Raw genomic sequence first — 27411 nt, forward strand, 5'->3', positions numbered from 1 at the left:
ACATTATGTGTTCATGTGTTAATATAATTAAACTCCAAACATTTTCATGTTCTGAGCGTACTATGTATCCGACTATTTCTAAATTAGCCTAACGGTTAAAGCGTTCGCATTTCACACTGAAGACCCGAATCCGAATCCTCTCATTGAAGTCGGGGCGGTCGGGTAGCCTAGTGGTTAAAGCGTTAGCTCGTCACGCCGAAAGACCCGGGTTCGATTCCCGACATGGGTACAATGTGTGAAGCCCATTTCTGGTGTCCCCCGCCGTGATATTGCTGAAATATTGCTAAAAGCGGCGTAAAACCATACTCACTCACTCACTCACTCACATTGAAGTCCATATCTGGTGTAGCCCTTCGAGGTTTTACTGGAATATTGCTGAAAGAGTCATAAACCCTTACTCATTCACTCACTCACTCACTCTCTATCTCTTCGGAAACTTCTGTTATCGCTCCCTATTCACAACGTGTGGAATGGCATAGACAAAGGAATATAATTCTGATTGTATTACATATTGACATAAGATTCTGTTGACGCACATGTAACAATGTTCTTTGTTATGTCCTAATCAAGCTACCATACATATTTTTCGTGCCCTATAACAATAAGATAACGGAACCCTCAAGCCAGTGTCACATCTAAATGTCGTCGACAATGTTGCTGTTGGTTTGTGTCCTAGTTGCCACCGTCACTGCTGACGTGACGCACACCACCCTCAAGTCCGGTCAATGCCTCTGTGTCCACGGGGGAGGGGTCAACGCCAGAGACCACCGTGAGACTGCATTTGTAATTTACAATCTGCTCGCCTGAGGAAGACATCAGCTGAGTCCAATCTCAAGATTACCAATTCCCTTTTTTATGGTTTCTAGAAGTGTAGTGTTAAAAGACATTTATGAATTTATACAGGCAATATATTTTGTGCATGATTGATTCTAGATACCTAAAAATGTTTTTAGTGAATTTTTGCAGGCAATATGTTTGTGCATGATTGATTCTCTATACCCGAAGAAATGTTATATGTTGAACCAAGCAGCAACGAATGGCATGATAAAGAATTTACTTTATCAAATTTTTTTAGGTTTCATATGGAAAAGGCAATATATTCAACACGTTGATCCTTTTCTATCAGAATTTAGATTCACTCGAAAAAACCGGCATGCCTCTTTAATCAGCAACTCTAGGATCAAACATTAGGCATGGGCTTAAACTTCATTTGTCAACTCATTGAACAAAAGTTACAAATTCCGTACTGCATTTGTCCGTTATCCTTGCTTTTCGAGTGATTTCGATGTGAAAGAAACATATCGCATATGACTCAAAGGAGTGAAAGGCAAAGTTTTCATCGTAATAGCAATCTGGTTGAAAACGAGTATCAATTTCTGTTGGCGCGTATTCGTTCTAAATATATACCAAGGCAATTTCTTACGCTGATAACTGACTGCAGAATGAATATCTTCTGTGTTTGACCATTTCTAGCTGGGCACGTGTGTCGTTAAATACAACCATCAAGCTGGGCATGTGTGTCGTTAAATACAACCATCTAGCTGGGCACGTGTGTCGTTAAATACAACCATCTAGCTGGGCATGTGTGTCGTTAAATACAACCATCTAGCTGGGCATGTGTGTCGTTAAATACAACCATCTAGCTGGGCATGTGTGTCGTTAAATACAACCATCTAGCTGGGCATGTGTGTCGTTAAATACAACCATCTAGCTGGGCATGTGTGTCGTTAAATACAACTAGTTTCAGGGGCATATGGGACCTAAAGATCAAAATCGTTCGAACATATTCTTATAAAAGGCCAATCCTGTTGTAAATGTACATAAAGGTCAAATGTGTTATACATATACATGAAGGTCAAGTGTGTTGTACATGTACATAAAGGTCAAATGTGTTATACATATATATGAAGGTCAAATGTGTTATATATGTACATAAAGGTCAAATGTGTTATACATATACATGAAGGTCAAATGTGTTGTAGATGGACATGAAGGTCAAATGTGTTACACATGCACAGAAAGGTCAAATGTGTTTTACACGTACAAAAGGTCAAATGTTTTATACATGTACAGAAAGGTCAAATGAGTTTTACATGTACAGAAAGGTCAAATGTGTTATACATGTACAGAAAGGTCAAATGAGTTTTACATGTACAGAAAGGTCAAATGTGTTATACATATACAGGAATGGAACGCGCTTCACGAATACCTGATGCAATCTACGCAGTATTTCGCTGTGGTCTTTAGTGTGTGGCCTCTGTCCTTTTCCGACCGAGACACGCATTCGAATACACCTAAGGTACTGTGCTTTTGAATGCTTCTATGATGTACTTTCAGCGGGGACGTCAGGGACGACTGTGAAGGCGACACTAAACACAGGGGAGTGTTACAAGTTCTACGGTGGGGAGCTCACGTTGGGAGCTTACAAGTGGTTCGAGATAACTGTCAGCGGACAGGTATGGTACAGAAATCATAGTTTTTGTCGGCAATGTAAGCGCGAAAATGTGTTTTTAAGCTGTTGTTTTCAGGGAAATCAATCTTCCAAATTCAAGGGAATTAACTGGTTTTGAAAAAAACCAGTTTCCCCTCTTGCTTAACTAGGCTGGAATTTCGGAGTTATATATTGGATGGACTATCGAGTCATGCATAGTCCAGTCAAAATCGCGTAACGAAATTGACTTCCGCTTCGATGATAGTGAGTGAGTGAGTATGATTTTACGCCGCTTTTAGCAATATTCCAGCAATATCACGGCGGGGGACACCAGAAATGGGCTTCACACATTGTACCCATGTCGGGAATCGAACCCGTGTCTTCGGCGTGACGAGCTAACGCTTTAACCACTAGGCTACCCGACCGCCCCGCTTCGATATCAGCATGGAGAATGCCGTGCAGATAAATAAAAGCGACCTTTCCATATTCAAAACAAATCTCTGCTGCCAGCTGTACGATTCCGACTATACTATGGTTTATGGTTCCGTCGACTGAGCGTCAACGGATATTTCCCAACTATTTTTATGTTTCTAATCCAGGTGCTACGTGATTTTATGCACTTCCCGAGGAAAGACCCGTTTTATTATGCAAAATATTGATCTTGATTATCGATCAGATCGTCTTGACTGGGCGCCGCCATTATGTTTGAAGCAAATGCAGGTGGTGTGAGAGGTGTAATCTGATTGGTCAATAGAAGGGACATAGAAGGGACATAACTCGTAATAGCCACGTTGGAGTCACGAAACTGGACTTTTATAGTTAATTAACTCCCTTGCCTCGGGAAGATGAGGGAAATTAGGCTAAACAATAAAAAACAAAGCAAATATCAATATTTTAAAACAAAGTTATCACAAAGTGTTGCTTCTTACGGTAACCAGTAAACCAACATGTTATGACATTTTATAGAATGTTATGTTATGTACCAAAGTCTACAGCAGATGGGCGGTCGGGTAGCCTAGTGGTTAACGCGTTCGCTCGTCACGCCGAAGACCCGGGTTCGATTCCCGACATGGGTACAATGTGTGAAGCCCATTTCTGGTGTCCCCCGCCGTGATATTGCTGGAATATTGCTAAAAGCGGCGTAAAACCATACTCACTCACTCACTCACTACAGCAGACTATTTTACCTGTACCTCGATACACATTTATTGTTTCAGCGACTCTGGGTAGCTGGAGTATACTTAAACGTCGGCACCACTGCGCAGTGTGGTACGTTTACATGCACGTTCCACGCTCATTAGCATCCGTCCATGTTTTGATTTAAAAAAGTCGTTCAACAATTTCCTTGATTTTGAGGTCGAGTGTTTCTAAGGGCACGGTTGTTACTTTGATGTAAACATGCTTTCTGGCTTCACTGGAGTGTTCACCTGGTACAGGGCATTGGTACAAACAAGGAACAGAATAAAGTACTCACGGAAATGAAAAAAACCTGTTTTTCTCAATTTAAAAATCGACACAAAGTGTTACGTAGCTGTAAATACGAAATAACAAAACAACTCGAAAAGTACTAGTCTGGATTTGCTAGTTTGATCTCAGTGAACAATACACAAAAAACTTTACAGGAGTTAATTTGTCGGCACTTTCAACATTCAAAAATAAAACTAAGTCCAAACTGACATAGCAGAAACAGACTATAGGCATTATGCACCTGTTCTCACCTGTCGTCAAGGTGTCATAGGTCACCTTGATCTACTGACACCTGATTATGCCCTGTTTCACAATAGTCTGTTTTATTCACATTTTTACACACTTTTACGTGTAAAAAGGCATAAAAACATTTGATACGCTGTATTTGTGCCACGGCCCAATTAGTACTAATTTAGTTGTTTGAATATTTACATATTTTGTATATTGACTGCATTTATTTAAGATCTGAGGTCGAAAAAACAGTTTTTTTTCATTTCCGTGAGTACTTTAGTCACTTATTTCCCCGGTTGTCATCTTTGTAATAACAGAATAAAACAACGATAGGTTTTATGGATTCCGCTGTAATTTAACAGTCGTTTGTGTGACAGAGATACTGTAAACTTATACATAATATTATATATTCGATTATTGCATTATTGAGCTGTCATGTTGCATTGTGTCGTGTTACTTTGCCTTGTAGCCTCCACTGGCACTGGCTCGGGATCGTGTGGAGACACTCAAGTCAAGGCATGGTCTTGTGAGCTGCTTCAACTCCACAACTCCGGCAAGATTGAGCTGTGGAAAGTTCACCCCTCTGGTGTCCATGACAACGCTTTCTCCTACAACAACATCCGGGACACCTGCAACGGCCATGCTGCAAGCAGATCTCAGTGAGTTACATTTAATTGTAATGCAATGCGATAGTTAACCAATGTACAGATATAAGCAGTCTGTACTCTCAGTCCGGATGTCTGTACCGTTGTAACAGTGTGTCCTCTCAGTCCAGATGTCTGTACCGTTATAACAGTCTGTCATCTCATTCCGGATGTCTGTACCGTTATACAGTCTGTCATCTCAGTCCGGATGTCTGTACCGTTATAACAGTCTGTACTCTCAGTCCGGATGTCTGTTCCGTTATAACAGTCTATACTGTCAGTCCGGATGTCTGTTCCGTTATAACAGTCTGTAGTCTCAGTCCGGATGTCTGTACCAGTATAACAGTCTGTCCACTCAGTCCGGATGTCTGTACCGTTATAACAGTCTGTCATCTCATTCCGGATGTCTGTACCGTTATACAGTCTGTCATCTCAGTCCGGATGTCTGTACCGTTATAACAGTCTGTCCTCTCAGTCCGGATGTCTGTTCCGTTATAACAGTCTGTACTCTCAGTCCGGATGTCTGTACCGTTATAACAGTCTGTCCTCTCAGTCCGGATGTCTGTACCAGTATAACAGTCTGTCATCTCAGTCCAGATGTCTGTACCGTTATAACAGTCTGTACTCTCAGTCCGGATGTCTGTATCGGTCTAACAGTCTGTACTCTCAGTCCGGATGTCTGTACCAGTATAACAGTCTGTACTCTCAGTCCGGATGTCTGTATCGGTCTAACAGTCTGCACTCTCAGTCCGGATGTCTGTATCGGTCTAACAGTCTGTACTCTCAGTCCGGATGTCTGTACCGTTATAACAGTCTGCACTCTCAGTCCGGATGTCTGTATCGGTCTAACAGTCTGTACTCTCAGTCCGGATGTCTGTACCGTTATAACAGTCTGCACTCTCAGTCCGGATGTCTGTATCGGTCTAACAGTCTGTACTCTCAGTCCAGATGTCTGTATCGGTCTAACAGTCTGTACTCTCAGTCCGGATGTCTGTATCGGTCTAACAGTCTATACTCTCAGTCCGGATGTCTGTATCGGTCTAACAGTCTATACTCTTAGTCCAGATGTCTGTACCGGTCTAACAGTCTATACTCTCAGTCCGGATGTCTGTATCGGTCTAACAGTCTATACTCTTAGTCCAGATGTCTGTATCGGTCTAACAGTCTGTACTCTCAGTCCGGATGTCTGTACCGTTATAACAGTCTGCACTCTCAGTCCGGATGTCTGTATCGGTCTAACAGTCTGTACTCTCAGTCCGGATGTCTGTATCGGTCTAACAGTCTGTACTCTCAGTCCGGATGTCTGTATCGGTCTAACAGTCTATACTCTCAGTCCGGATGTCTGTACCGGTCTAACAGTCTATACTCTTAGTCCAGATGTCTGTATCGGTCTAACAGTCTATACTCTCAGTCCGGATGTCTGTATCGGTCTAACAGTCTATACTCTTAGTCTGGATGTCTGTACCGGTCTAACAGTCTATACTCTCAGACCGGATGTCTGTATCGGTCTAACAGTCTATACTCTTAGTCCAGATGTCTGTATCGGTCTAACAGTCTATACTCTCAGTCCGGATGTCTGTATCGGTCTAACAGTCTGTCCTCTCAGTCCGGATGTCTGTATCGGTCTAACAGTCTGTACTCTCAGTACGGATGTGTCTTTATCGTATGTACACTCTTCCAGTTACACCTGCAATGGCTGCTTAGCTCCCGGTGGCACCATTTGCCTCAACCACGACCTCGTCCACTACCTCATCACGCTGGCAAGGAAGGGTTACATGCATGTGAGAATTCATATTCTTCCTTACACAATATACTTACATTTTTCTCAAGCAGTTTAATAGCATGTGCTGCCCCATCTCCGTTTTAAAACTGAATACTAGTGCTAGTTTCTAGCGAAATATTGTTGTAGATATGCTGGCAATGAAAAACAGAAATAGAATATTTTTACATTTGATAAAAAACGATTGACGAGTAAGTGAGGTGAATATGGTATTACACCGCTTTTAGACATATTCAAACAATAGCAACAGATTTTGGACGATTAACGAGAAAAAAATGTAATACATATATACGATCACATGGTTGGCATATGTTACTTTTTTCAATATTTTTCAATCATGTTAAAGCAGAAGGATGAAGAGAGCGTGTGGAAATAAAGAAAATAAAGAAACAAGACTTCTAAAACAAATTGTATCAGATCTTTGGACGTACTGGGGCCAGAAGTGGCAATTCCTTCTTTAACGCTGCTGGATCTTAATCCCATGTCAGCACATTACCGCTGATCGCGGGTTTCAGAAAGATGCGCACGTCTCACTCAGCTGACATGCCGATAAATTACCGTTCAGAGGAGCGTAAAATCAAACTCTCTCCCCATCTTGTTCCTTCTTAACAAACTTCAATTCTCATAAAAATACCAATATGCAGAAATGCATGTGATGGGCAAAAGTGTGCTGAAATATGTCCGTTGTTTTCTTACGTCCTCTCTATAGAAAATAGGACAAAAACATTTTCTAAAAAAGTTATTTTTACAGCCAATAGTATATAAATCCGATACTGAAACATGGTGATAAACATGATGATAAACATGATGATATACACGATTATAAACAAGAGTGAGTGAGTGAGTGAGTGAGTTGGGTTTTAACGCCGCTTTTAACAGTATTACAGTCATATCACGGCGTGTCAGCTTAAATGTGGGAGGAAAGCCCGAAGTGATGCAGGTCTCAGACGTTTACCACTTCGGTGAAACCCACAAGCACGGGTATGGTGCTGACAAACCTAGAAACATAATCGGGGCGGACCGGGATTCGAACCCACAATCATAGGTTTCCGGCGTGCCCAAGGGACGCAACTCTGCACTGCGAATCGCGGCGCCTTAGACGACTGGGCCACCCGTGCCCCCTTATAAACAAGACGATAAACTTAATAAATAACTTGATGATAAACATGATGATGAATCGTGCGTCTACGACACACACACCTTGAAAACCGTAAAACTAAAAGGTATCAGAATATTTATGTAGGTATTCCGGTTATCCTACATTCTATTTTCAGGTCAACGAGATAGCTGGTGCCTGTCACACATGTAACTCCCGCCACTACAGAGGTCAAGCTGTTGATCTTCACAACGGGTCAAGGTCGAAGGAATTCCTGGATCTTTGCTTTTCTATGAAGGGATGGGGACAAAATGAAGGGGACCATATCCATTGCCAATTTGGATACTGATTATATCATAACTGTATGTTTTAATATATGAACTGTACTATTATGTATTAGTAGCACCCAGCCATCTTCAAGTTTGTTATTTCTTTGTTTTTATTTAATAACTTGTTGAACATCATGCTTGTACATGTGTATCATTACGCGCCGTGTCCGAGGCTGACATTTTGAAGAAAGAAGTTCAAACGGTTGAAACATGGAAAATGGTTTCTCGTCGCTGATGATACACCTTGACTCGTGACAAAATGCGGCGTCCGTGCATGTAAATGAGAACATATAGGCCCTGGCTTGTAAATGAGAACATAGAGGTCCTCGCATGTAAATGAGAACATAGAGGTCCTCGCTTGTACATGAGAACATAGAGGTCCTCGCTTGTACATGAGAACATAGAGGCTCTCGCTAGTACATGAGAACATAGAGGTCCTCGCATGTAAATGAGAACATAGAGGTCCTCGCATGTAAATGAGAACATAGAGGTCCTGGCTTGTACACGAGAACATATAGGTCCTTGCATGTAAATGAGAACATATAGGTCCTCGCATGTAAATGAGAACATAGAGGTCCTCGCTTGTACATGAGAACATATAGGTCCTCGCATGTAAATGAGAACATATAGGTCCTCGCAAGTAAATGAGAACATAGAGGTCCTCGCTTGTACATGAGAACATAGAGGTCCTCGCTTGTACATGAGAACATAGAGGCCCTCGCTGGAACATGAGAACACATAGGTCCTCGCTTGTACATGAGAACATATAGGTCCTCGCATGTAAATGAGAACATATAGGTCCTCGCAAGTAAATGAGAACATAGAGGTCCTGGCTTGTACATGAGAACATAGAGGTCATCGCTTGTACATAAGAACATAGAGGCCCTCGCTGGAACATGAGAACACATAGGTCCTCGCTTGTACATGAGAACATAGAGGTCCTTGCATGTAAATGAGAACATAGAGATCCTTGCATGTAAATGTGAGGTGAGGTGAAATGGGGTTTAACGTCGCGTCCAAGATTATTGTACTTATATAGCGACGTGCATGCACGTGTGTGTGTGTGTGTGGCTGCTTGTACTAGTCCGGACTGATGCCGATTTATAGTGCTAGCACACTGAGATACCATGCCACAGTTGAACATGAATACCTCGAATGTAAATGAACACATATAGGTCCTCGCAAGTAAATGAGAACATAGAGGTCCTCGCTTGTACATGAGAACACATAGGTCCTCGCTAGTACATGAGAACATAGAGGTCCTCGCTTGTACATGAGAACATAGAGGCCCTCGCATGTACATGAGAACATAGAGGTCCTCGCATGTAAATGAGAACACATAGGTCCTCGCTGGAACATGAGAACATAGAGGTCCTTGCATGTAAATGAGAACATAGAGGTCCTCGCCTGTACACGAAAACATATAGGTCCTTGCATGTAAATGAGAACATATAGGTCCTTGCATGAAAATGAGAACATATAGGTCCTCGCTTGTGCATAAGAACACATAGGTCCTCTCTTGCACATGAGAACATAGAGGTCCTCGCTTGTACATGAGAACAGAGGTCCTTGCATGTAAATGAGAACACATAGGTCCTCGCTGGAACATGAGAACATAGAGGTCCTTGCATGTAAATGAGAACATAGAGGTCCTCGCCTATACACGAGAACATATAGGTCCTTGCATGTAAATGAGAACATATAGGTCCTTGCATGTAAATGAGAACATATAGGTCCTCGCTTGTGCATAAGAACACATAGGTCCTCTCTTGCACATGAGAACATAGAGGCCCTCGCTTGTACATGAGAACAGAGGTCCTTGCATGTAAATGAGAACACATAGGTCCTCGCTGGAACATGAGAACATAGAGGTCCTTGCATGTAAATGAGAACATAGAGGTCCTCGCCTATACACGAGAACATATAGGTCCTTGCATGTAAATGAGAACATATAGGTCCTTGCATGTAAATGAGAACATATAGGTCCTCGCTTGTGCATAAGAACACATAGGTCCTCTCTTGCACATGAGAACATAGAGGTCCTCGCTTGTACATGAGAACAGAGGTCCTCGCATGTAAATGAGAACACATAGGTCCTCGCTGGAACATGAAAACATAGATGTCCCCGCTTGTGCATAAGAACACATAAGTCCTCGCTTGTACATGAGAACAAAGAGGTCCTCGCATGTAAATGAGAACACATAGGTCCTCGCTAGTACATGAGAACAAAGAGGTCCTTGCATGTAAATGAGAACACATAGGTCCTCGCTGGTACATGAGAACATAAAGGTCCTTGAATGTAAATGAGAACACATAGGTCTTCGCTGGAACATGAGAACATAGAGGTCCTTGCTTGTAGATGAGAACACATAGGTCCTAGCTGGAACATAAGAACACATAGGTCCTCGCTGGTACATGAGAACACAGAGGTCCTAGCTGGAACATGAGAACATATAGGTCCTTGCTGGAACACGAGAACATAGAGGTCCTTGCTTGAACATGAGAACACATAGGTCCTCGCTTGTACATGATAACATAGAGGTCCTTGCATGTAGATGAGAACATATAGGTCCTCGCTGGTACATGAGAACACATAGGTCCTCGCTAGTACATGAGAACATAGAGGTCCTTGCATGTAAATGAGAACATAGAGGTCCTCGCCTGTACACGAGAACATATAGGTCCTTGCATGTAAATGAGAACATAGAGGTCCTTGCATGTAAATGAGAACATATAGGTCCTCGCTTGTGCATAAGAACACATAGGTCCTCTCTTGCACATGAGAACATAGAGGTCCTCGCTTGTACATGAGAACAGAGGTCCTCGCATGTAAATGAGAACACATAGGTCCTCGCTGGAACATGAAAACATAGATGTCCCCGCTTGTGCATAAGAACACATAAGTCCTCGCTTGTACATGAGAACAAAGAGGTCCTCGAATGTAAATGAGAACACATAGGTCCTCGCTAGTACATGAGAACATAGAGGTCCTTGCATGTAAATGAGAACACATAGGTCCTCGCTGGTACATGAGAACATAAAGGTCCTTGCTTGTAAATGAGAACACATAGGTCCTCGCTGGAACATGAGAACATAGAGGTCCTCGCTTGTAGATGAGAACACATAGGTCCTCGCTGGAACATTAGAACATAGAGGTCCTTGCTTGTAGATGAGAACACATAGGCCCTCGCTGGAACATAAGAACACATAGGTCCTCGCTGGTACATGAGAACACAGAGGTCCTCGCTTGTACATGAGAACATATAGGTCCTTGCTGGAACACGAGAACATAGAGGTCCTTGCTTGAACATGAGAACACATAGGTCCTCGCTTGTACATGAGAACATAGAGGTCCTCGCTTGTAGATGAGAACACATAGGTCCTCGCTGGAACATTAGAACATAGAGGTCCTTGCTTGTAGATGAGAACACATAGGCCCTCGCTGGAACATAAGAACACATAGGTCCTCGCTGGTACATGAGAACACAGAGGTCCTCGCTTGTACATGAGAACATATAGGTCCTTGCTGGAACACGAGAACATAGAGGTCCTTGCTTGAACATGAGAACACATAGGTCCTCGCTTGTACATGAGAACATAGAGGTCCTTGCTTGTAGATGAGAACACAGAGGTCCTCGCTGGTACATGAGAACACATAGGTCCTCGCTAGTACATGAGAACATAGAGGTCCTTGCATGTAAATGAGAACACATAGGTCCTCGCTGGTACATGAGAACATAAAGGTCCTTGCATGTAAATGAGAACACATAGGTCCTCGCTGGAACATGAGAACATAGAGGTCCTTGCTTGTAGATGAGAACACATAGGTCCTCGCTGGTACATGAGAACACATAGGTCCTCGCTGGAACATGAGAACACAGAGGTCCTCGCTGGAACATGAGAACATAGAAGTCCTTGCTTGTAGATGAGAACACATAGGTTCTCGCTGGTACATGAGAACACATAGGTCCTCGCTGGAACATAAGAACACATAGGTCCTCGCTTGTACATGAGAACAAAGAGGTCCTCGCATGTAAATGAGAACACATAGGTCCTCGCTAGTACATGAGAACATAGAGGTCCTTGCATGTAAATGAGAACACATAGGTCCTCGCTGGAACATGAGAACATAGAGGTCCTTGCTTGTAGATGAGAACACATAGGTCCTCGCTGGAACATAAGAACACATAGGTCCTCGCTGGTACATGAGAACACAGAGGTCCTCGCTTGTACATGAGAACATATAGGTCCTTGCTGGAACACGAGAACATAGAGGTCCTTGCTTGAACATGAGAACACATAGGTCCTCGCTTGTACATGAGAACGCGTAGGCCTGTCAACATTTGTACAACAGAACATATACACACAGACCACCCATTTTGCCTGAGAACATGCGATGGAATGTGACAAGTGAAACACTGTTAGAAAGAGATGATCCCCTAACCGGGCCGACATTAACTCGCATTGTCTGTCCGTGTGTCGCCCCTTCACAAGGATTTTCGTAACAGTACATTTTGCTGAGTACGCACGTTTGATTATGTATTCAAATGACCTGTAATTCCAATATGTGGAACCAATATTCTTCAAAAATTATAAGGAAAGTACAGTTCTCATAAAGAACGGATTGTCCGATTATCTCTGTATAAGAAGAAGTGCTACAGTATTGTAATTTCATTAACCCGAAGAATACTGTGATAGCTCTTATACGTTCAATATCGGCATCGGCTACGGTACAGTATTATCCCGGCAATGGCGTGTCAAGGCGACTGTACAATTACATCCTTAAACAACAACATAAATCAGCTTTACCCCCCTTGACTATCTGTGACTGCGGCTTTCACAAACTTCAGCTACAGTACAATGAAGGGTGACGCAGTTCAGGTTACTAATTATTAGTCCACGCAAATTGGGATTCAAGTCAGTAAAACATTCATACAAACCCATTGTCCACCAGCTCACATGTCAAAATGAATATCGATCTAGCAGTCGGTTATTATTATCGGAAAAACAACGTGAAAATGTCTTAGTTACGCACTTTCAAATAATTACAACAACTACCTGACAACCTACTCGTTCGTTGTGATCAGGCGATAAGCAACTGTTACATGTTCCACCATCACGTACCATAACGTTTGGCGATCGTTCTTTTCAAAGGCCTGGACCTCCCCTTTCACATCAGATCCCAGAAACAGTTATGTACTTTTAAGGCCCAGCTGAAGACTGCCTTTGATGTTTGATGTTTGCCAAGTGTCACCGATAGCTTAAGCGCTGTATAAATAGTTGCATGTAGGTACGTGCGTGCGTGCGTGCGTGCGTGCGTGCGTGCGTGTATGATGTATGTGTAACAGGCAGCATACCCTCATTGGAGATTTAGTGTTAGAATTTGTTCCCAGTGAAAGTAACATTACATCATAAGAGATTAGTAAGAACCAGACTCAGATTCTTAATGCATCGTGCCCCGACGGCTTAGGGCGAGCTCATAATATTAACCACTGGCTTGTCTGGTCCAGACTCGAGTATTTACAGAACGCCGAGATGCAATTGGAACATTGCTTAGTGACACGTAAACCAACACGATCCTATTTTCTTGTTATAGCTAAATTAGAAATTATGAATACTAACGTAATAATAAGGGTTAGTTTCAACCCTCGTGAATCTCAGATAAGATGCCCCGAAGGTCACAGCATTTCAGACAATCCCTTGTGTCGACAGTGTTGATGTCCGCCATGTTGCTTTTGCTGCGTCTTTGTGTTCTACAGACATCCATACTGGTAATAGCTGCAATGGAGGGCGTTGCTCTCCAGCACGGGGCGTGTGTGTGTGCCACGGAGGGTCTCGTGGACGCGTATTCAAAACGTGAGCATTATTAACTGCTTATATGAATTCATGTCCCATGACAGATTATATAACTACAGTTGTTGGCGGGACATGAGAGACGTGCGACGAGGCAGGTGGTTCGTGCAACGTTCTCCATACTGGCCTGGGAATGGTATCTCGTTCCGATAGTACTCTTACCGGGAATTATTTCCAAACTCAGACCTCAATTACGGAAGTCCAATGATATAAGATATATATATAATTATCAAAATCTTTTTACCATGAAATTTCAACTCACATGGAATTTTCAAGGTGAGGTGTATTTTTTTCATGGTAATACTAAACTTTCGTAGTTTATGTAATCTGAAATACACAAATTCCAAATATATGAAGGCGCTTGTTACTTCATTTCATCAATATATCCACAATAACATCCGGGCTATTTTATTTCCATTCCTGTATCATCAATTCCCTGTATCCATTCGTCACCAAAATGTCGTTTAGGAATTGACGTCACGCATCTCAATCTATGCTACCACAAATTTAGCACGTAATTTCTCTCGCTCTTCTGAGTAATGTGACTGGAGAATTTGTTACACATGTAAGTGTTCAATGTCATTTGTATCGAGCTCAAAGCGAAGCTAATGCAGCGAATGATCCAGGGTATTTGTCAATACAGAATGTATGTATAACACACTGGATAAATGAGGGTGTTGTAGAAACAACTGGTGACTGTGCATTTTACGGCTTGGAACACCTTCCTGGGTCCATTTTCAACAAGGAAACTCTGAGTGAGTGAGTGAGTTGGGTTTAACGCCGCTTTTAACATTATTCCAGTTATATCGCGGCGTGTCAGCTTAATGTGGGAGGAAAGCCCGAAGTGATGCAGGTCTCAGACGTTTACCACTTTGGTGAAACCCACGAGCACGGGTATAGTGCTGTCAAACCTAGAAACATAATCGGGGCGAACCGGGACTCGAACCCACAATCATAGGTTTCTGGCGTGCCCAAAGGACGCAACTCTGCACAGCGAATCGTGGCGCCTTAGACGTCGGCCACCCGTGCCCCCAAGGAAACTATGATACGTCCATGTTGAAATATACGGACCATGGCAGCCGTCTGGCCAAGTTCTCTAAGGAAGGAGGTCCCGGTCAGCATGGATTGCATGAATGTGGGGTGCAGTGAATGAGTGAGTGAATGTTGTTATGTGACGCAGTCTGCCAGGGTATTTTTACAAAAAATCCAGCAAAATCGACTCTGAACCAGGAAAAAGCAGGTGTTGATGGCATGAACAAAGATCAAATGTTATCGGGGTCAGGTGACACAGTTTCACCATCCGACCCCAATTCTGTGAGTGAGTGAGTGAGTGAATTTGGTTTCAAACACTTTTGAAGAGCTTAACAGTTACTTCACGGCGTATCAGCTTGGCGGTAGAGAAAGACCCGAAACGATAACACCTGTTCCACTTTGGTGCAACCAACGACCACAGGTACGTTGCTGACAAACCAAGAAACAATCAGGGCAGATCTTGGATTCTAATCCACGATCAGAGGTGTCTGGCACGCCTTAGGGACGTAACTCTACACAGTCTGTCGGGTCGCCTTGCTCGACGACTGTGCCACCCGTGGTCCGTTACTCAGTTCAACGTCATTCGTGACCATCTCGTGTTATTCCGGGACAAGCCGAATAGCGTGCAGGTTACGGAAAGGGGCGAGTGGTGACGAATGAGTTCAACGTGTGAAGGAAGCTACGTAGAATCACGCGTGACTGTGAGGCGCTTCGCCAACCTTACGACAAACGTAGAACACGAAATAATGCCGTACTGCGTAAATACATGGGGCAACGCGTAATACAGTGAATAACGCAATACTACACGGACCTATGTAGGACTAAGTGAAATTAGCAGAACGGATCGGTCGATGAAGATACACCATTGTGTGCCGTATTGCTCATGTGAAGTGTGTTTCTTCCAGCTGGTTTCGACAGCGAGAGCATCACGTACATCAGTTTTGGAGAATGTCTACGGTCAAACGGCCAAAGCATGGAGATGAACGGAGACTCGTGGTACGGTGTGGCGGTCAAGAATGAGGTTAGTCCTGTGTTCAATGGAATTAGAATCATTCAAGTTTCAAAATATTGAATGCTATAAAATTGTTCATTTATAATATTTGTTATATTTATTGTTCATCTCCGATCTGTGGAGGGCTTCCTCCCACATATACACGGTCCGTCAAATGCAGTGTAACATTAAGGGCCATTGACGTCGGCAGTGCCCGTGAAGATCCGGGGTAGAATAGGTCTTCAGCAACCCATGCTTGCCGTAAAAGGCGACTATGCTTGTCGTAAGAGGCGACGAACGGGATCGGGTGGTCCGGCTCGCTGACTTGGTTGATGCATGTCATCTTATCCCAATTGTGTGGATCGTTGTTCATGATGTTAATCACTGGATTGTCTGGTCCAGATACGATTATTTACAGACCGCCGTCACATCGCCGGAATATTGCTGAGTGGGGTGTCAAACAAACAAAACAAACCTAAAGGGGACAATAAAAGCGCCCGTAAAATACCCGTTTAATGACATGCGTTGAGCATGTTTTTACGCCTTTTGGCTGTGGTCCACCAGAAATGGGCGTAAACCATTGTACACATGGAGAATCGAATCCGGATCTACGACTTCACCAACGAACGCTTTAACCAGTATGCTACCCCTCCCCTACCTCATTGTTATCATTCAGTGTTGTTGCACGACCGGTGGTCAGTGTTAGGATTGATGTGTTCTGGATTGTTTCAGGAGCTGACATCTCCCCGGTTGCTATGGGTTGCAGGCAGGTTCCTGAAGCAGGGCACCCCCTCACAATGTGCTTAGAGGTGAGTGAAACAAGGCATCCCCTCGCAATGTGCTTAGAGGTGAGTGAAACAGGGCATCCCCTCACAATGTGCTTAGAGGTGAGTGAAACAGGGCATCCCCTCACAATGTGCTTAGAGGTGAGTGAAACAGGGTAACCCCTCACAGTGTGCTTAGAGGTGAGTGAAACAGGGAATCCCCTCACAGTGTGCTTAGAGGTGAGTGAAACAAGGCATCCCCTCGCAATGTGCTTAGAGATGTGTGAATCAAGGCATCCCCTCTCAGTGTGCTTAGAGGTACGTGAAACAAGCCATCCCCTCACAGTGTGCTTAGAGGTGAGTGATTGTGGGTAAGTGAGTAAGTGAGCTAGTAGGGTTTTACACCACTTTTTATCAATAGCCATTTCACGTCCCGATGGTGATATTGGTGCAACACACATTGATATGATGTGACGAGTCAACATGCTCGAACAGTTTTCATCAGAGGCAGCTCTCTGTAGTTTAATTCCCTCCTTCTGTTTCAGGCACTTCCGGTGTCATGGGCGGAACGTAGGTTCAGAGGGGAATGGGCTCACCATCAGTGGCACTTGGTACACAATATTCGCATATGTTCATTTTATTGGTTTCATTAAATATCATCATGCAGCGACGAGTGTTCTGTTGACGGACACAGACAACGATGTCCGTGATGAGATTACATTTAGCTTTCATTACAAAGATGTATGAGAACCTCGTATGCAATGAGTCTTTTCTGATGACTGAGTGAGTGTCGCTTTTGTCAATATACCAGCTACATTACGGCGGGGGTATCAAGAATTCGTCCCACTCAGTGTTTCTCTGTGGCGACTTTAGAAACATTGCATACCTTCAGTGTGTCCATGTGTCTCTTTACCATGGACCCTCTCCGTGGTCTAGAGGATAGAGCGTCCGACCGGAGAGTGAGTGAGTTCGGCCCCCGGTCGCGTCATACCAAAAGACGTTATAATATGGTATTTGTTGTTTCCCTGCCTGGTCAGCTTAATGTCGGTATACTGACGGGGGTACTCATGTTAACCTGCGGCATGGTATCTAGGTGGGCTGGCACTTTCTAGCAAACCGGAATAAGTCCGGACTAGTTAAAGCAGCCACACACACACACAGCCACACACACAGACACACACACACACACACACAAACACACACGTGCATGTACGTCACTATGCAAGTGCAATAATGTTTAACGCGACGTTAAACCCTATTTCACCGCCACCACAACTCTTTGCCAAGTAACCTGCTTCTATACTGACAAACGCCTGTGTGTGTGACACTGAACCATTGAGTCATGAATCTCCTCTCGTGACTGGCATAGGTTGCTAGGAATCGATTCCAGCCCGGATTCCCCACGACTTCCGGTTTAGTCACAATGAGGGGAGGAGGGAAGGAGGTGTGTTACCAAAGACCACAATCTGCACCAGTTTGGGTCTTCCTCCATCGTCTAACTGAAACGCTATGAAACAAACTGTTCAAAGCTGCGTTGAACACAACTCACTCACTCACTCACTCACTCTAGGCTCGCAGATGAAGGAGAGTGCCATCCTCACCTCTCCAGGCATCCGGCATACCACATAATGTGTCTCGGCATCCAATTTAAGAGCCTTTGAGTCATATCAGTGTACACAGCTGGTACAAGAAAATTAGACTGGAATTTCCACTTAGAATGCATGACCAAGTGTGTTCATAAGCTAAGGCCTAAATGTTGGATTGATTTTCACACTTTGCCAGAAAAAAAGAGACCTAAAAGTACATTTTCAACTTTCAAATATTACCATCCACGTCCTATATAAACATTTCATGGCATCCCCCCTCTACTCGTAGGAAGAAAATCAGCGCATTTGCCATCTTCGAATGATGGAATGGTTGATTATGATTTTCTTATTATAGCAAATAGTTATGAGAAAACTTCATCATAAATAATTCGGGTCTATGTTGATCACCAATAATCCTTAATAATTGGTGACAATTATTCATTTAATTGCATGAGCTGTTCATTTTATAGCAAATGTACTAATCCGTTGTCACAACAGAGTACTTAAATCTGGGGATTTAGGGCCATGTGGGAATATAATCAACAAATTCATATTGCATACGTGCCATTGTTTATTTCACAATATATTTACAATTTTGTACAAAGTAAATATGTACCTCTTCATCAAAGCAAATATATAATGTATTTTCACATCAAAACAAATATATTATTACGGAGACCAATCAACAGACAAGTTGGTATCACCTGATACAGGAGAAACTGTATTGTTTCAATAGTGTTTCAATATCGTTATGCATTTAATATTCACATACAGACAATTATATTACATCACCGATGAGATGCGTGTGCGTATAGTCGATCTAATTTGTGCTGAAAAGATCCAGATGGGGCCCAACGTGGGTTTACTGTTTACATTTGTCTCACTGGTATACATAGTCGTAAGCAAGGATTATATCGTACCTAAATATTTTCCCGGGGGAAGTTTTACTCTAGAGTATAATACAGGATAGGATTAAACACACTGGTATGGGTTCAAATTCACTAGGGAGAATCATCCTGACACTAGAGAATTTCATCCCCGGGATAAAAAATAGGGTAGGATAACATTCACTCTTACATTTTCTGTGGCGGTGTTACTACAAGAGGAGCCCCGTTAATCCACACAGTGACGTTCACACTGAAACGTTCAGCCTCGATTATCCAGTGTAGTGAATCTCGATTATGCATACCTTGGACTCTTTCCCAACCACTGATTCGTTTCGGAAGTGACATCACCAGAGTTGGTTCCATTATCACCAGCAAAATTTCTCTCGATCGGGAGCTTAAAATAAACAGCCAATCAAAATGCATGATCGCTAGTGCGCCATAGACCTCCATTCAAAATCAGCGGACACATCCAAACGAGACCTTAATGTTTGCCATAAATACAATTTTAGCTTGGAAAGATGTGTTTCTGAGACGGAAGGGATGGATGTCTTTTCGCGTCAGACGTTCCGCTTGTTTCTGTGCCAAAATGGAAACTCGAGACGATTACAGGTGACTTAGCCTCTATTTTAGATATAAAATAAATAAAATATAGATACACTGGATAATCGTGGATAGAATTCACCATGGTTTAAACAGGTCCACAATGACAAATCAAGGATACGGAGTTATGCCCATTTTGTCTATACACAACTATCTCCAAGAGTGTGTGTCCGTAATGAGGAGAGTCTGGATTAACGGGGCTTCCGTGGCTGTTGAGACGTGTACTAATGCCGTAGACCACCACCTTACTCTGAGACAGACAACACAGCCTGTATGTATGTATGTATGTATGTATGTATGTATGTATGTATGTATGTATGTATGTATGTATGTATGTATGTATGTATGTATGTATGTATGTATGTATGTATGTATGTATGTATGTATGTATAATACAAAATGATATACCAACGCTCGGGTCACAGAGGCCCGGCATACTGGCGCCTGTACAACACATATCAACTTCTTCCCCGGCTGCAACTACTACATTGACTTAAATGGCTGGGCACTGAAAGACGTGAGGATAGATTCCTATAGGGCAACGTTTCTCGGGGGACGTTCGCGCACTTGTTTCAGAATTCATCCGCCATTTGTAATTGTGAATGATTTGGCAAATAATCTTTTTCAGAAATTATAAAGAGACATCGCGCAAGGTAACCATGACTATAACAATTTATTAACAATACTTTGTAACAATATTACGTATCGCATTATTATTATTATTATTATTATTATTATTATTATTATTATTATTGATCAGTCAATCCTATTTTAGCATTCAAAATATTTCAATATTATTAAGTCGGTATGTCACTTCTATATATTGACTCAAAGCTAATTATCTTTTAACAAACGGACAAAAAAATAAAAATAATTAAAAAACAGGGACAATTTCAATGCTCGATCATTTTACAACGGATAAAAGCGCCCCCGTGTGTATGCCCTCTACTCCTTATAGCGCCTTGTACGCTGTTGGCATCCTCCGTGTTGGTATGTAGTACACGGAGTCAAAGCTCTCCCTGTCGATGTTGGTGCGAAGAGTTCTTGTGCTGCTGTTGTGCAGTGAAAGACTTCCCCCTGAGCCGTTCGACGACGTCGAGTTGCTGTTCGTCGGGGACACCTGTTTCGGGGCTCGACGGTTGTCCTGCTTGTTGCAACACAACAAGTACCATTGATCGCGAACCTGCTTCCTTCTGGCTACCAACATCACAAAGATAAAGAAACCCTGTAAGGAGCTGAGGAGGGTGAAGACGTATTGAAACACGATCCGAGCATCCTCGATCTGCAGGAAGCCGAATATCCACGTCAACCCTGGAATTAAAGGCAAAAACACGTACACTCACATGCAAAAATAACTGTGTTATTATCTAACATACTGGGATTTTTAAAAAAACTTAAAACTCCCTTCTTTTCAAAGATTTAAAGATGTTTAATTTGGCGGATTAACTTTTTCTTAAGTCGATTTTTTTCTGATCGCTCAAATAATATATAAAAAATCTTCTGCCCAGCAATCTGTGGTATTTTTACGCAAGTTGAAATGGCTGCTTATTCAAATTCCCAACAAGAGATTGAAAAGGACAGGCAAATTTGAGGTGTGAGTTTGTTTTTGTCTCAAATACGCTTTAAGCTACACAGGTTTACCTTGACGAATGGTTTCAAAAAGCGTAAAAAAATAGTCAAAGCCTCGGTAAAGCTTTCAAAAAGTGTTATGGAGGACATGTGGAGGACATTTCAAAATTTGACACATCAGTGACAGAAATGATGTCCGATGCAGTTCCTTATTTTGACTTGTATCACATGTCCCCATGTTTTTTCAGGTGCTTTGCATGTGTTTGTGACGGGTGCCACAAGTGGGTCAGGATACGCTCACCATTTTGCGAGCACCTGGATTAGTCACTATTAAGTAGTGATTATTGTTTACATGGACCATACTTCAAGCTGAGGAGTCAAATTGTCCATATCATCATGGACATCTTGTCATAACTGGCCTTGCTTTATGTCCATGCCGACTATCCGGTTCCAAAAAAACCCGTTCCAGTTTAACCCAAACACGAGGAAGCGTATTGAACTTAATTACACCTAAACATGTGTTTTTTTCATAGTATTTGTTTTAATGGTCTGTGAAGTTGTAAAAACAATGTGAAGCAAACCTACCCAGGAGCATAAAAATGGTGACAGCAGCCTTCAAGTGCATCCTAGCTCGTCGCTGTTTCGACTGGGTGCTCCGGAGACCGTCGGGTCGTCGTACCAGGCTGGCGAGGATGATGATGAACATGATGATGTTGATGACAACGATGACGCCGACGGGTACAGCAAATGCGTAATAGAAGGCTTCCATCCCCATCCAGCAGCTAGGAGGGAAAGTTTAGTTGATCACTCTAGAAAATGTGTTGCATTGTACAGGTGAGGTGAGGTGAAATGGGGTTTAACGTCGCGTCCTAGATTATTGCACTTATATAGCGACGTGCATGCACGTGTGTGTTGCTGCTTGTACTAGTCCGGACTGATGTCGATTTATAGTGCTAGCACACTGAGAAACCATGCCGCAGTTTAACATGAATAACCCCTCTCAGACACAGTATACTGACTCCGAGCCGACCAGTCCTTGTTTTAGCCCCTTAATGCCGAGCGCCAGACGGGGTAACAACAAGTACCATTTTTTAACGTCTTTTGGTATGACGCGGCTGGGGACCTTCGAACTCCGGGCGGACGCTCTACCATTAGACCACGGAGGCGGTCTGCAATGTACAGTGTTACGTTAGTCGTAAAGACATCAGGGCGGTGATTTAGCCTCGTGGTTAAAGCGTCCGCTCGTCCAACGAAGAACCGGGTTCGATTCCCAACATAGGCACATCTCTGGTGTCCCTCACCGCGATATTGCTGGAGTATTGCTAAAGGCGGCATAAAACCATACTCACTCAAGTATAGACATCATGAAATGTTCAGTAAAAATATAATGCTAATACTTTGTTAAAAAACAAACAATAAATTTTACAAGAAGTATATAAAGAATAAAGAAAGTGTTCAATGACAATAGTTCATGAAATTGCTTTTAAAGAAGGCCAAAAAGTATATTTTGTTCATCTATTCTTGTGATGGTGTGTCTGACTTCATAACACAGCAGTAAAACTGAAAACACGGTATGTTTATTGTGGAGTGCCCCCCTTCCACTTGATTTGTAAAAATCAATGTAACCAATGTCATGTGTGAAACTGAGTGTGTGTCACTTTGAAAGAAGGGGAAGCCATAAGCTGCTAGGTAAGATGAAGACAGTAAATGTGTTTGTTTGTTTAACTTCTCACTCTGCAATATTCCAGCTATATGACGGCGGTCTGTCAAAACATCAAGTCTGGACCAGACAATCGAGTGACTGATATCACGTTCATCGCACTACTTAATTGGGATACGATGACATGCATCAACCAAGTCAGGGAGCCTGACCACCCCGTTGGTCGCTTCTTACAAGCATAGTCGCCTCTTACGGCAAGCATGGGTTGCTGAAGACAAATTCTAATCTTCACTCACGGGTCTCTACCATAGTAAAGAGTCCAAAGTTTTGAGTGGGTTGCCTATCTGAATTGAGGAAACACCAACGACATCCTTTAAATAAAGTAAGACGCTGAATATGCTCAAACATTATACGTTGCAACTCTTTCAATTGTTAAAACTTCATAGCACAGCGCTGCCAAATGCCACAAGCCTTGAAAACCTCTGGAGGAACTTACTACGACTTCCGCCCTCTGTACATGTTGTAGTCAATCGAGAGCACGGAGACCACAGGGATGAGAGGCAAGCCTGTGGAGTGGATATAGAGGTAGAGCACAGGTACTGAAGACAATCTACATATAGTCAAGTGTAACAAGGTTAGATAAACATCATTTTTATATAACGAAAATTGAAAGATGTTACATAAAAAAAGTTTGTAACAACGTTAGATAAACATCATTTTTATATACCGAAAAATTGAAAGATGGTTAAATAAAAAGAAAGTTTTGTAACAACGTTAGGTAAACATCATTTTTATATAACGAAAATTGAACGACGTTAAATAAAAAGAAAGGTTTGTAAAAATATTAGATAAACATCATTCTTATATACCAAAAATTGAAAGATGTTACATAAAAAAGTTTTGTAACAACGTTAGATAAACATCATTTTTTCATACCGAAAAATTGAAAGATGGTTAAATAAATAGAAGGGTTTGTAACAACGTTAGATAAACATCATTTTTATATACCGAAAATTGAAAGATGTTAAATAAAAAGAAAGATTTGCAACAACGTTAGATAAACATCATTCCTATATCCCGAAAATTGAAAGATGTTAAATAAAAAGAAAGGTTTATAACAACGTCAGATCAACATCTTTTTCTGTATACTGAAACTTGAAAGATGTTAAATAAAAGAAAGGTTTGTCTAAGTCTTACCCCATGCAGGAATGGCCGTTTTGAGTGCATAACGTGACACATACGTGCCAAGGATCTTAACGAAAGTCATGTACTGCAATATGGCCTCAATCAGCATCCACAGGAACGACACCAGGATGAAGTAGTGCAGCAACACCGCCACGGACAGACAGAAGTACTCGTTGTTGGTCTGTTTGATGCCCACCAGGAACACCACCTTGGAACACAGCAGGGCCACGGCCATGTGGAACAGAGTGAGCTGGGCGCGCCCCTGACGCAGCTTCCTGGAAACAGTGGCAACATCTTTACACGATGATCCCATTTTTTGTTATCTATTTGAATAATTTACATTATTCAAATTAAGTGTCCAGATTGATTGCTAATTGTTTATGCCTGGTAGGTGCAGATATAAAATTCGGCATGTAGGTATCAATATATGACAGCGTGGAGGTATCTATATATGACGGCGTGTAGGTATCTATATATGACGGCGTGTAGGTATCAATATATGACAGCGTGGAGGTATCTATATATGACGGCGTGTAGGTATCAATATATGACGGCGTGTAGGTATCAATATATGACATCGTGGAGGTATCTATATACCACGGCATGTAGGTATCAATATCTCACGGCATTTAGGTATCAATACATGCCCGCATGTAGATATCAATATATGACGGCATGTAGATATCAATATATGACAGCGTGGAGGTATTTATATACGACGGCATGTAGGTATCAATATCTCACGGCATTTAGGTATCAATACATGCCAGCATGTAGATATCAATATATGACGGCATGTAGATATCAATATATGACGGCGTGTAGATATCAATATATGACGGCGTGTAGATATCAATATATGATGGCATGTAGATATCAATATATGACGGCATGTAGATATCAATATGTGACGGCATGTAGATATCAATATATGACGGCATGTAGGTATCAATATATGATGGTGTGGAGGTATCAAAATATGATGGCGTGTAGGTATCAATATATGACGGCGTGTAGATATCAATATATGACGGCATGTAGATATCAATATATGACGGCATGTAGATATAAAAAATATGACGGCATGTAGGTATCAATATATGATGGTGTGGAGGTATCAAAATATGATGGCGTGTAGGTATCAATATATGACGGCGTGTAGATATCAATATATGACGGCATGTAGATATCAATATATGACGGCATGTAGATATAAAAAATATGACGGCATGCAGGTAGCAATATATGATGGTGTGGAGGTATCAATATATGACGGCGTGGAGATTTATTGATAATTGTTTATGCCTATGTAGGTACAGTTATCAATGAATGACGGCATGTAGGTATTAATATATGACTGAATGTAGGTATCAATATATGACGGTGTTGAGGTATCAAAATATGACGGTATTATGACGGTGTACAGCACTCAATGACGAATAATGTCATAAATGTTCATTATTTTACTGAAAACAACGAGCACGGGTATGGGGCTGAAACAATGGCATTCGAAGCAATCGCCATCAGATCCTTGTAAGGGTAAGGGGTGTAACTCTGCATAGCACTTTGCGGCACCCAAAGCTACAGCGTCATCAGCCCCCCTGGAGATAGGGATAAAGTACAGAGGCAGAGAGGGACAGTGGTACTGACTTGAAGAATACGAATGTGATGATGGTGAGGGCGAGGCCGAAGATGGAGAGGCTGAGGCCGACCAGGGAGATGATGCTGAGCGTCAGTTCATGTTCAGGCTCCACTGGCTTGCTGTGTCCGTAGAAGTCCTGAGGAATGGATGGTAGAGTCAGTGAGTGAGTGAGTTGGTTCCATACCATTTTGTACCAGTTCAGTAAGATTATGTGTAAGCATAACGGCAAGGGAAGGTCGAAGTGACGCAGGTTGTTTATCACATTGGCGAAACCCACGAGAAGCTGACGGACCAAGGATTATAACTTGTGATTCGAACCCACGACACGCAGATCTTAGCACAGATAAGGATGGAGTCTGAGTTTTTTATTAGAGCAGCATAGACCACTGATTCACCAGTACACATGTGTAGGACCAGTGCCGTAGCCAGCCGGGAGAGGGGGGGGGGGGGGGGGGGGGGGGGGGCAGTTGCCCCCCTAGATTTTCTTTATAGAAAACAGTTTTATTTGAATCAAGTTGGGGACAAATGATACTTGTACAAATATTTGTCCCCCCCCCCCTGTTAAAAAAAGTTAACTACAGCCTTGAGGACGGAGATCTATCATGGGTCTACATTTAATATTCAAATTGCATTGCACAGAGGACATGAAGTCAATAATTACATTGCATTACATGTTAGGCTAAAAACAAAATATTCTTGGTTCTCAGGCACCACCGCATCATCACAAAGTCCGCCGCACGTTTCGTTTTTATTTCCTTTTTGAAAAAAAATATATCCTTAAATGTTACGCGTCTCGAACAAACGACCCCAACAGTGAAATGCTACAATACTTAAAAACAATGCGATCCAATATTGCATGCAGTTACTTCCCTTTTCATGCGCACTGCTTTACTGCGCTTCTCGTGTGTTATGGCGGTAATTGGAGAGTGTTTGTTTTGCCGTTTGCAAATTTGGTCAATGAAAACATGAAATTTGCGATAAAACATCACTAGACATGATGATTTACAAATTCAGCGGTATCTGTGTGCGGGACAATGTTTCATACGCAGAGGTTAAGATTTACATATTTATTTGTCTCGTAAAATAAGCGGGAAATCGATGCTAATTTATATACCCCGTCTTTAGAGCGAATCGGAATGAAGCATGTCACCAGCGCATACACAATCCCTACATTTGCAATAAAAACGTGTTTGTCTTCCGCAGAAAAAAAAATACATCCTATCCATTCAGCGAATTCAGTCACAGATTATATTAAACTTGGCCAATACAAGTTTGAAATTGAGATAAAACATCACCAGACATGATGATTTACCGATTAAATTGTATTTCCTGTTCTGATTGGCATTGTTTTATATGCAGAGATTAAGAATGTCGTGAGTCTTGTCTCGTTAGCTAAGCCGGAAGTAGCTATCCGCTGTACACACGTTTCTCGGAATCTACCGGTGATTCGGTCAAAAATTACTCAATAATATAACTTTAAAGAATTTTGATACAATGAGCGAAAGAATTGTATCTGAAACCATTATTTTATCAGGAATAATTCATTCCAATATCATGTTAGTGCAGCTTTACTTTATATATGTGAAATATATTAATAACCCTTAAGCGTAGCACTTTGGTTCAGCTAATCGAACGGATAATTTTTCGTATGGAATAATTTGACC

At 42.2% G+C, this 27411-nt stretch overlaps 3 protein-coding genes across 3 annotated transcripts in view; 2 read left to right on the plus strand and 1 right to left on the minus strand.

Annotated features, from left to right (window-relative positions):
- Positions 1-605: 605 nt before the first annotated feature.
- Positions 606-8062, plus strand: LOC124144280. The gene is made up of 6 exons (XM_046513614.2): positions 606-769; positions 2338-2456; positions 3649-3700; positions 4599-4788; positions 6455-6554; positions 7828-8062. The coding sequence occupies exons 1-6, from the start codon at positions 640-642 to the stop codon at positions 7996-7998; spliced, it is 762 nt and encodes a 253-aa protein (XP_046369570.1). The 5' UTR covers positions 606-639; the 3' UTR covers positions 7999-8062.
- A 5591-nt stretch (positions 8063-13653) lies between these two features.
- Positions 13654-17286, plus strand: LOC124144279. The gene is made up of 4 exons (XM_046513613.2): positions 13654-13834; positions 15769-15884; positions 16587-16663; positions 17164-17286. The coding sequence occupies exons 1-3, from the start codon at positions 13696-13698 to the stop codon at positions 16659-16661; spliced, it is 330 nt and encodes a 109-aa protein (XP_046369569.2). The 5' UTR covers positions 13654-13695; the 3' UTR covers positions 16662-16663; positions 17164-17286.
- Positions 17287-19654: 2368 nt separating this feature from the next.
- LOC124144255 overlaps positions 19655-27411 on the minus strand; it is a 59672-nt gene continuing 51915 nt past the window's right edge. Inside the window, exons 19-23 of the mRNA XM_046513581.2 lie at positions 25756-25883; positions 24118-24380; positions 23417-23486; positions 21846-22042; positions 19655-21002 (exon numbers count right to left, since the gene is read on the minus strand). Of these exons, the coding sequence (XP_046369537.2) occupies positions 20644-21002; positions 21846-22042; positions 23417-23486; positions 24118-24380; positions 25756-25883 (1017 nt within the window). The 3' untranslated portion in view covers positions 19655-20643. The remainder of the gene's footprint in view (positions 21003-21845; positions 22043-23416; positions 23487-24117; positions 24381-25755; positions 25884-27411) is intronic.

This window comes from Haliotis rufescens, unplaced genomic scaffold (assembly GCF_023055435.1).
Source record: "Haliotis rufescens isolate VD_foot unplaced genomic scaffold, xgHalRufe1.0.p SCAF_16, whole genome shotgun sequence".
In the NCBI taxonomy this organism is placed as follows: domain Eukaryota; kingdom Metazoa; phylum Mollusca; class Gastropoda; order Lepetellida; family Haliotidae; genus Haliotis; species Haliotis rufescens.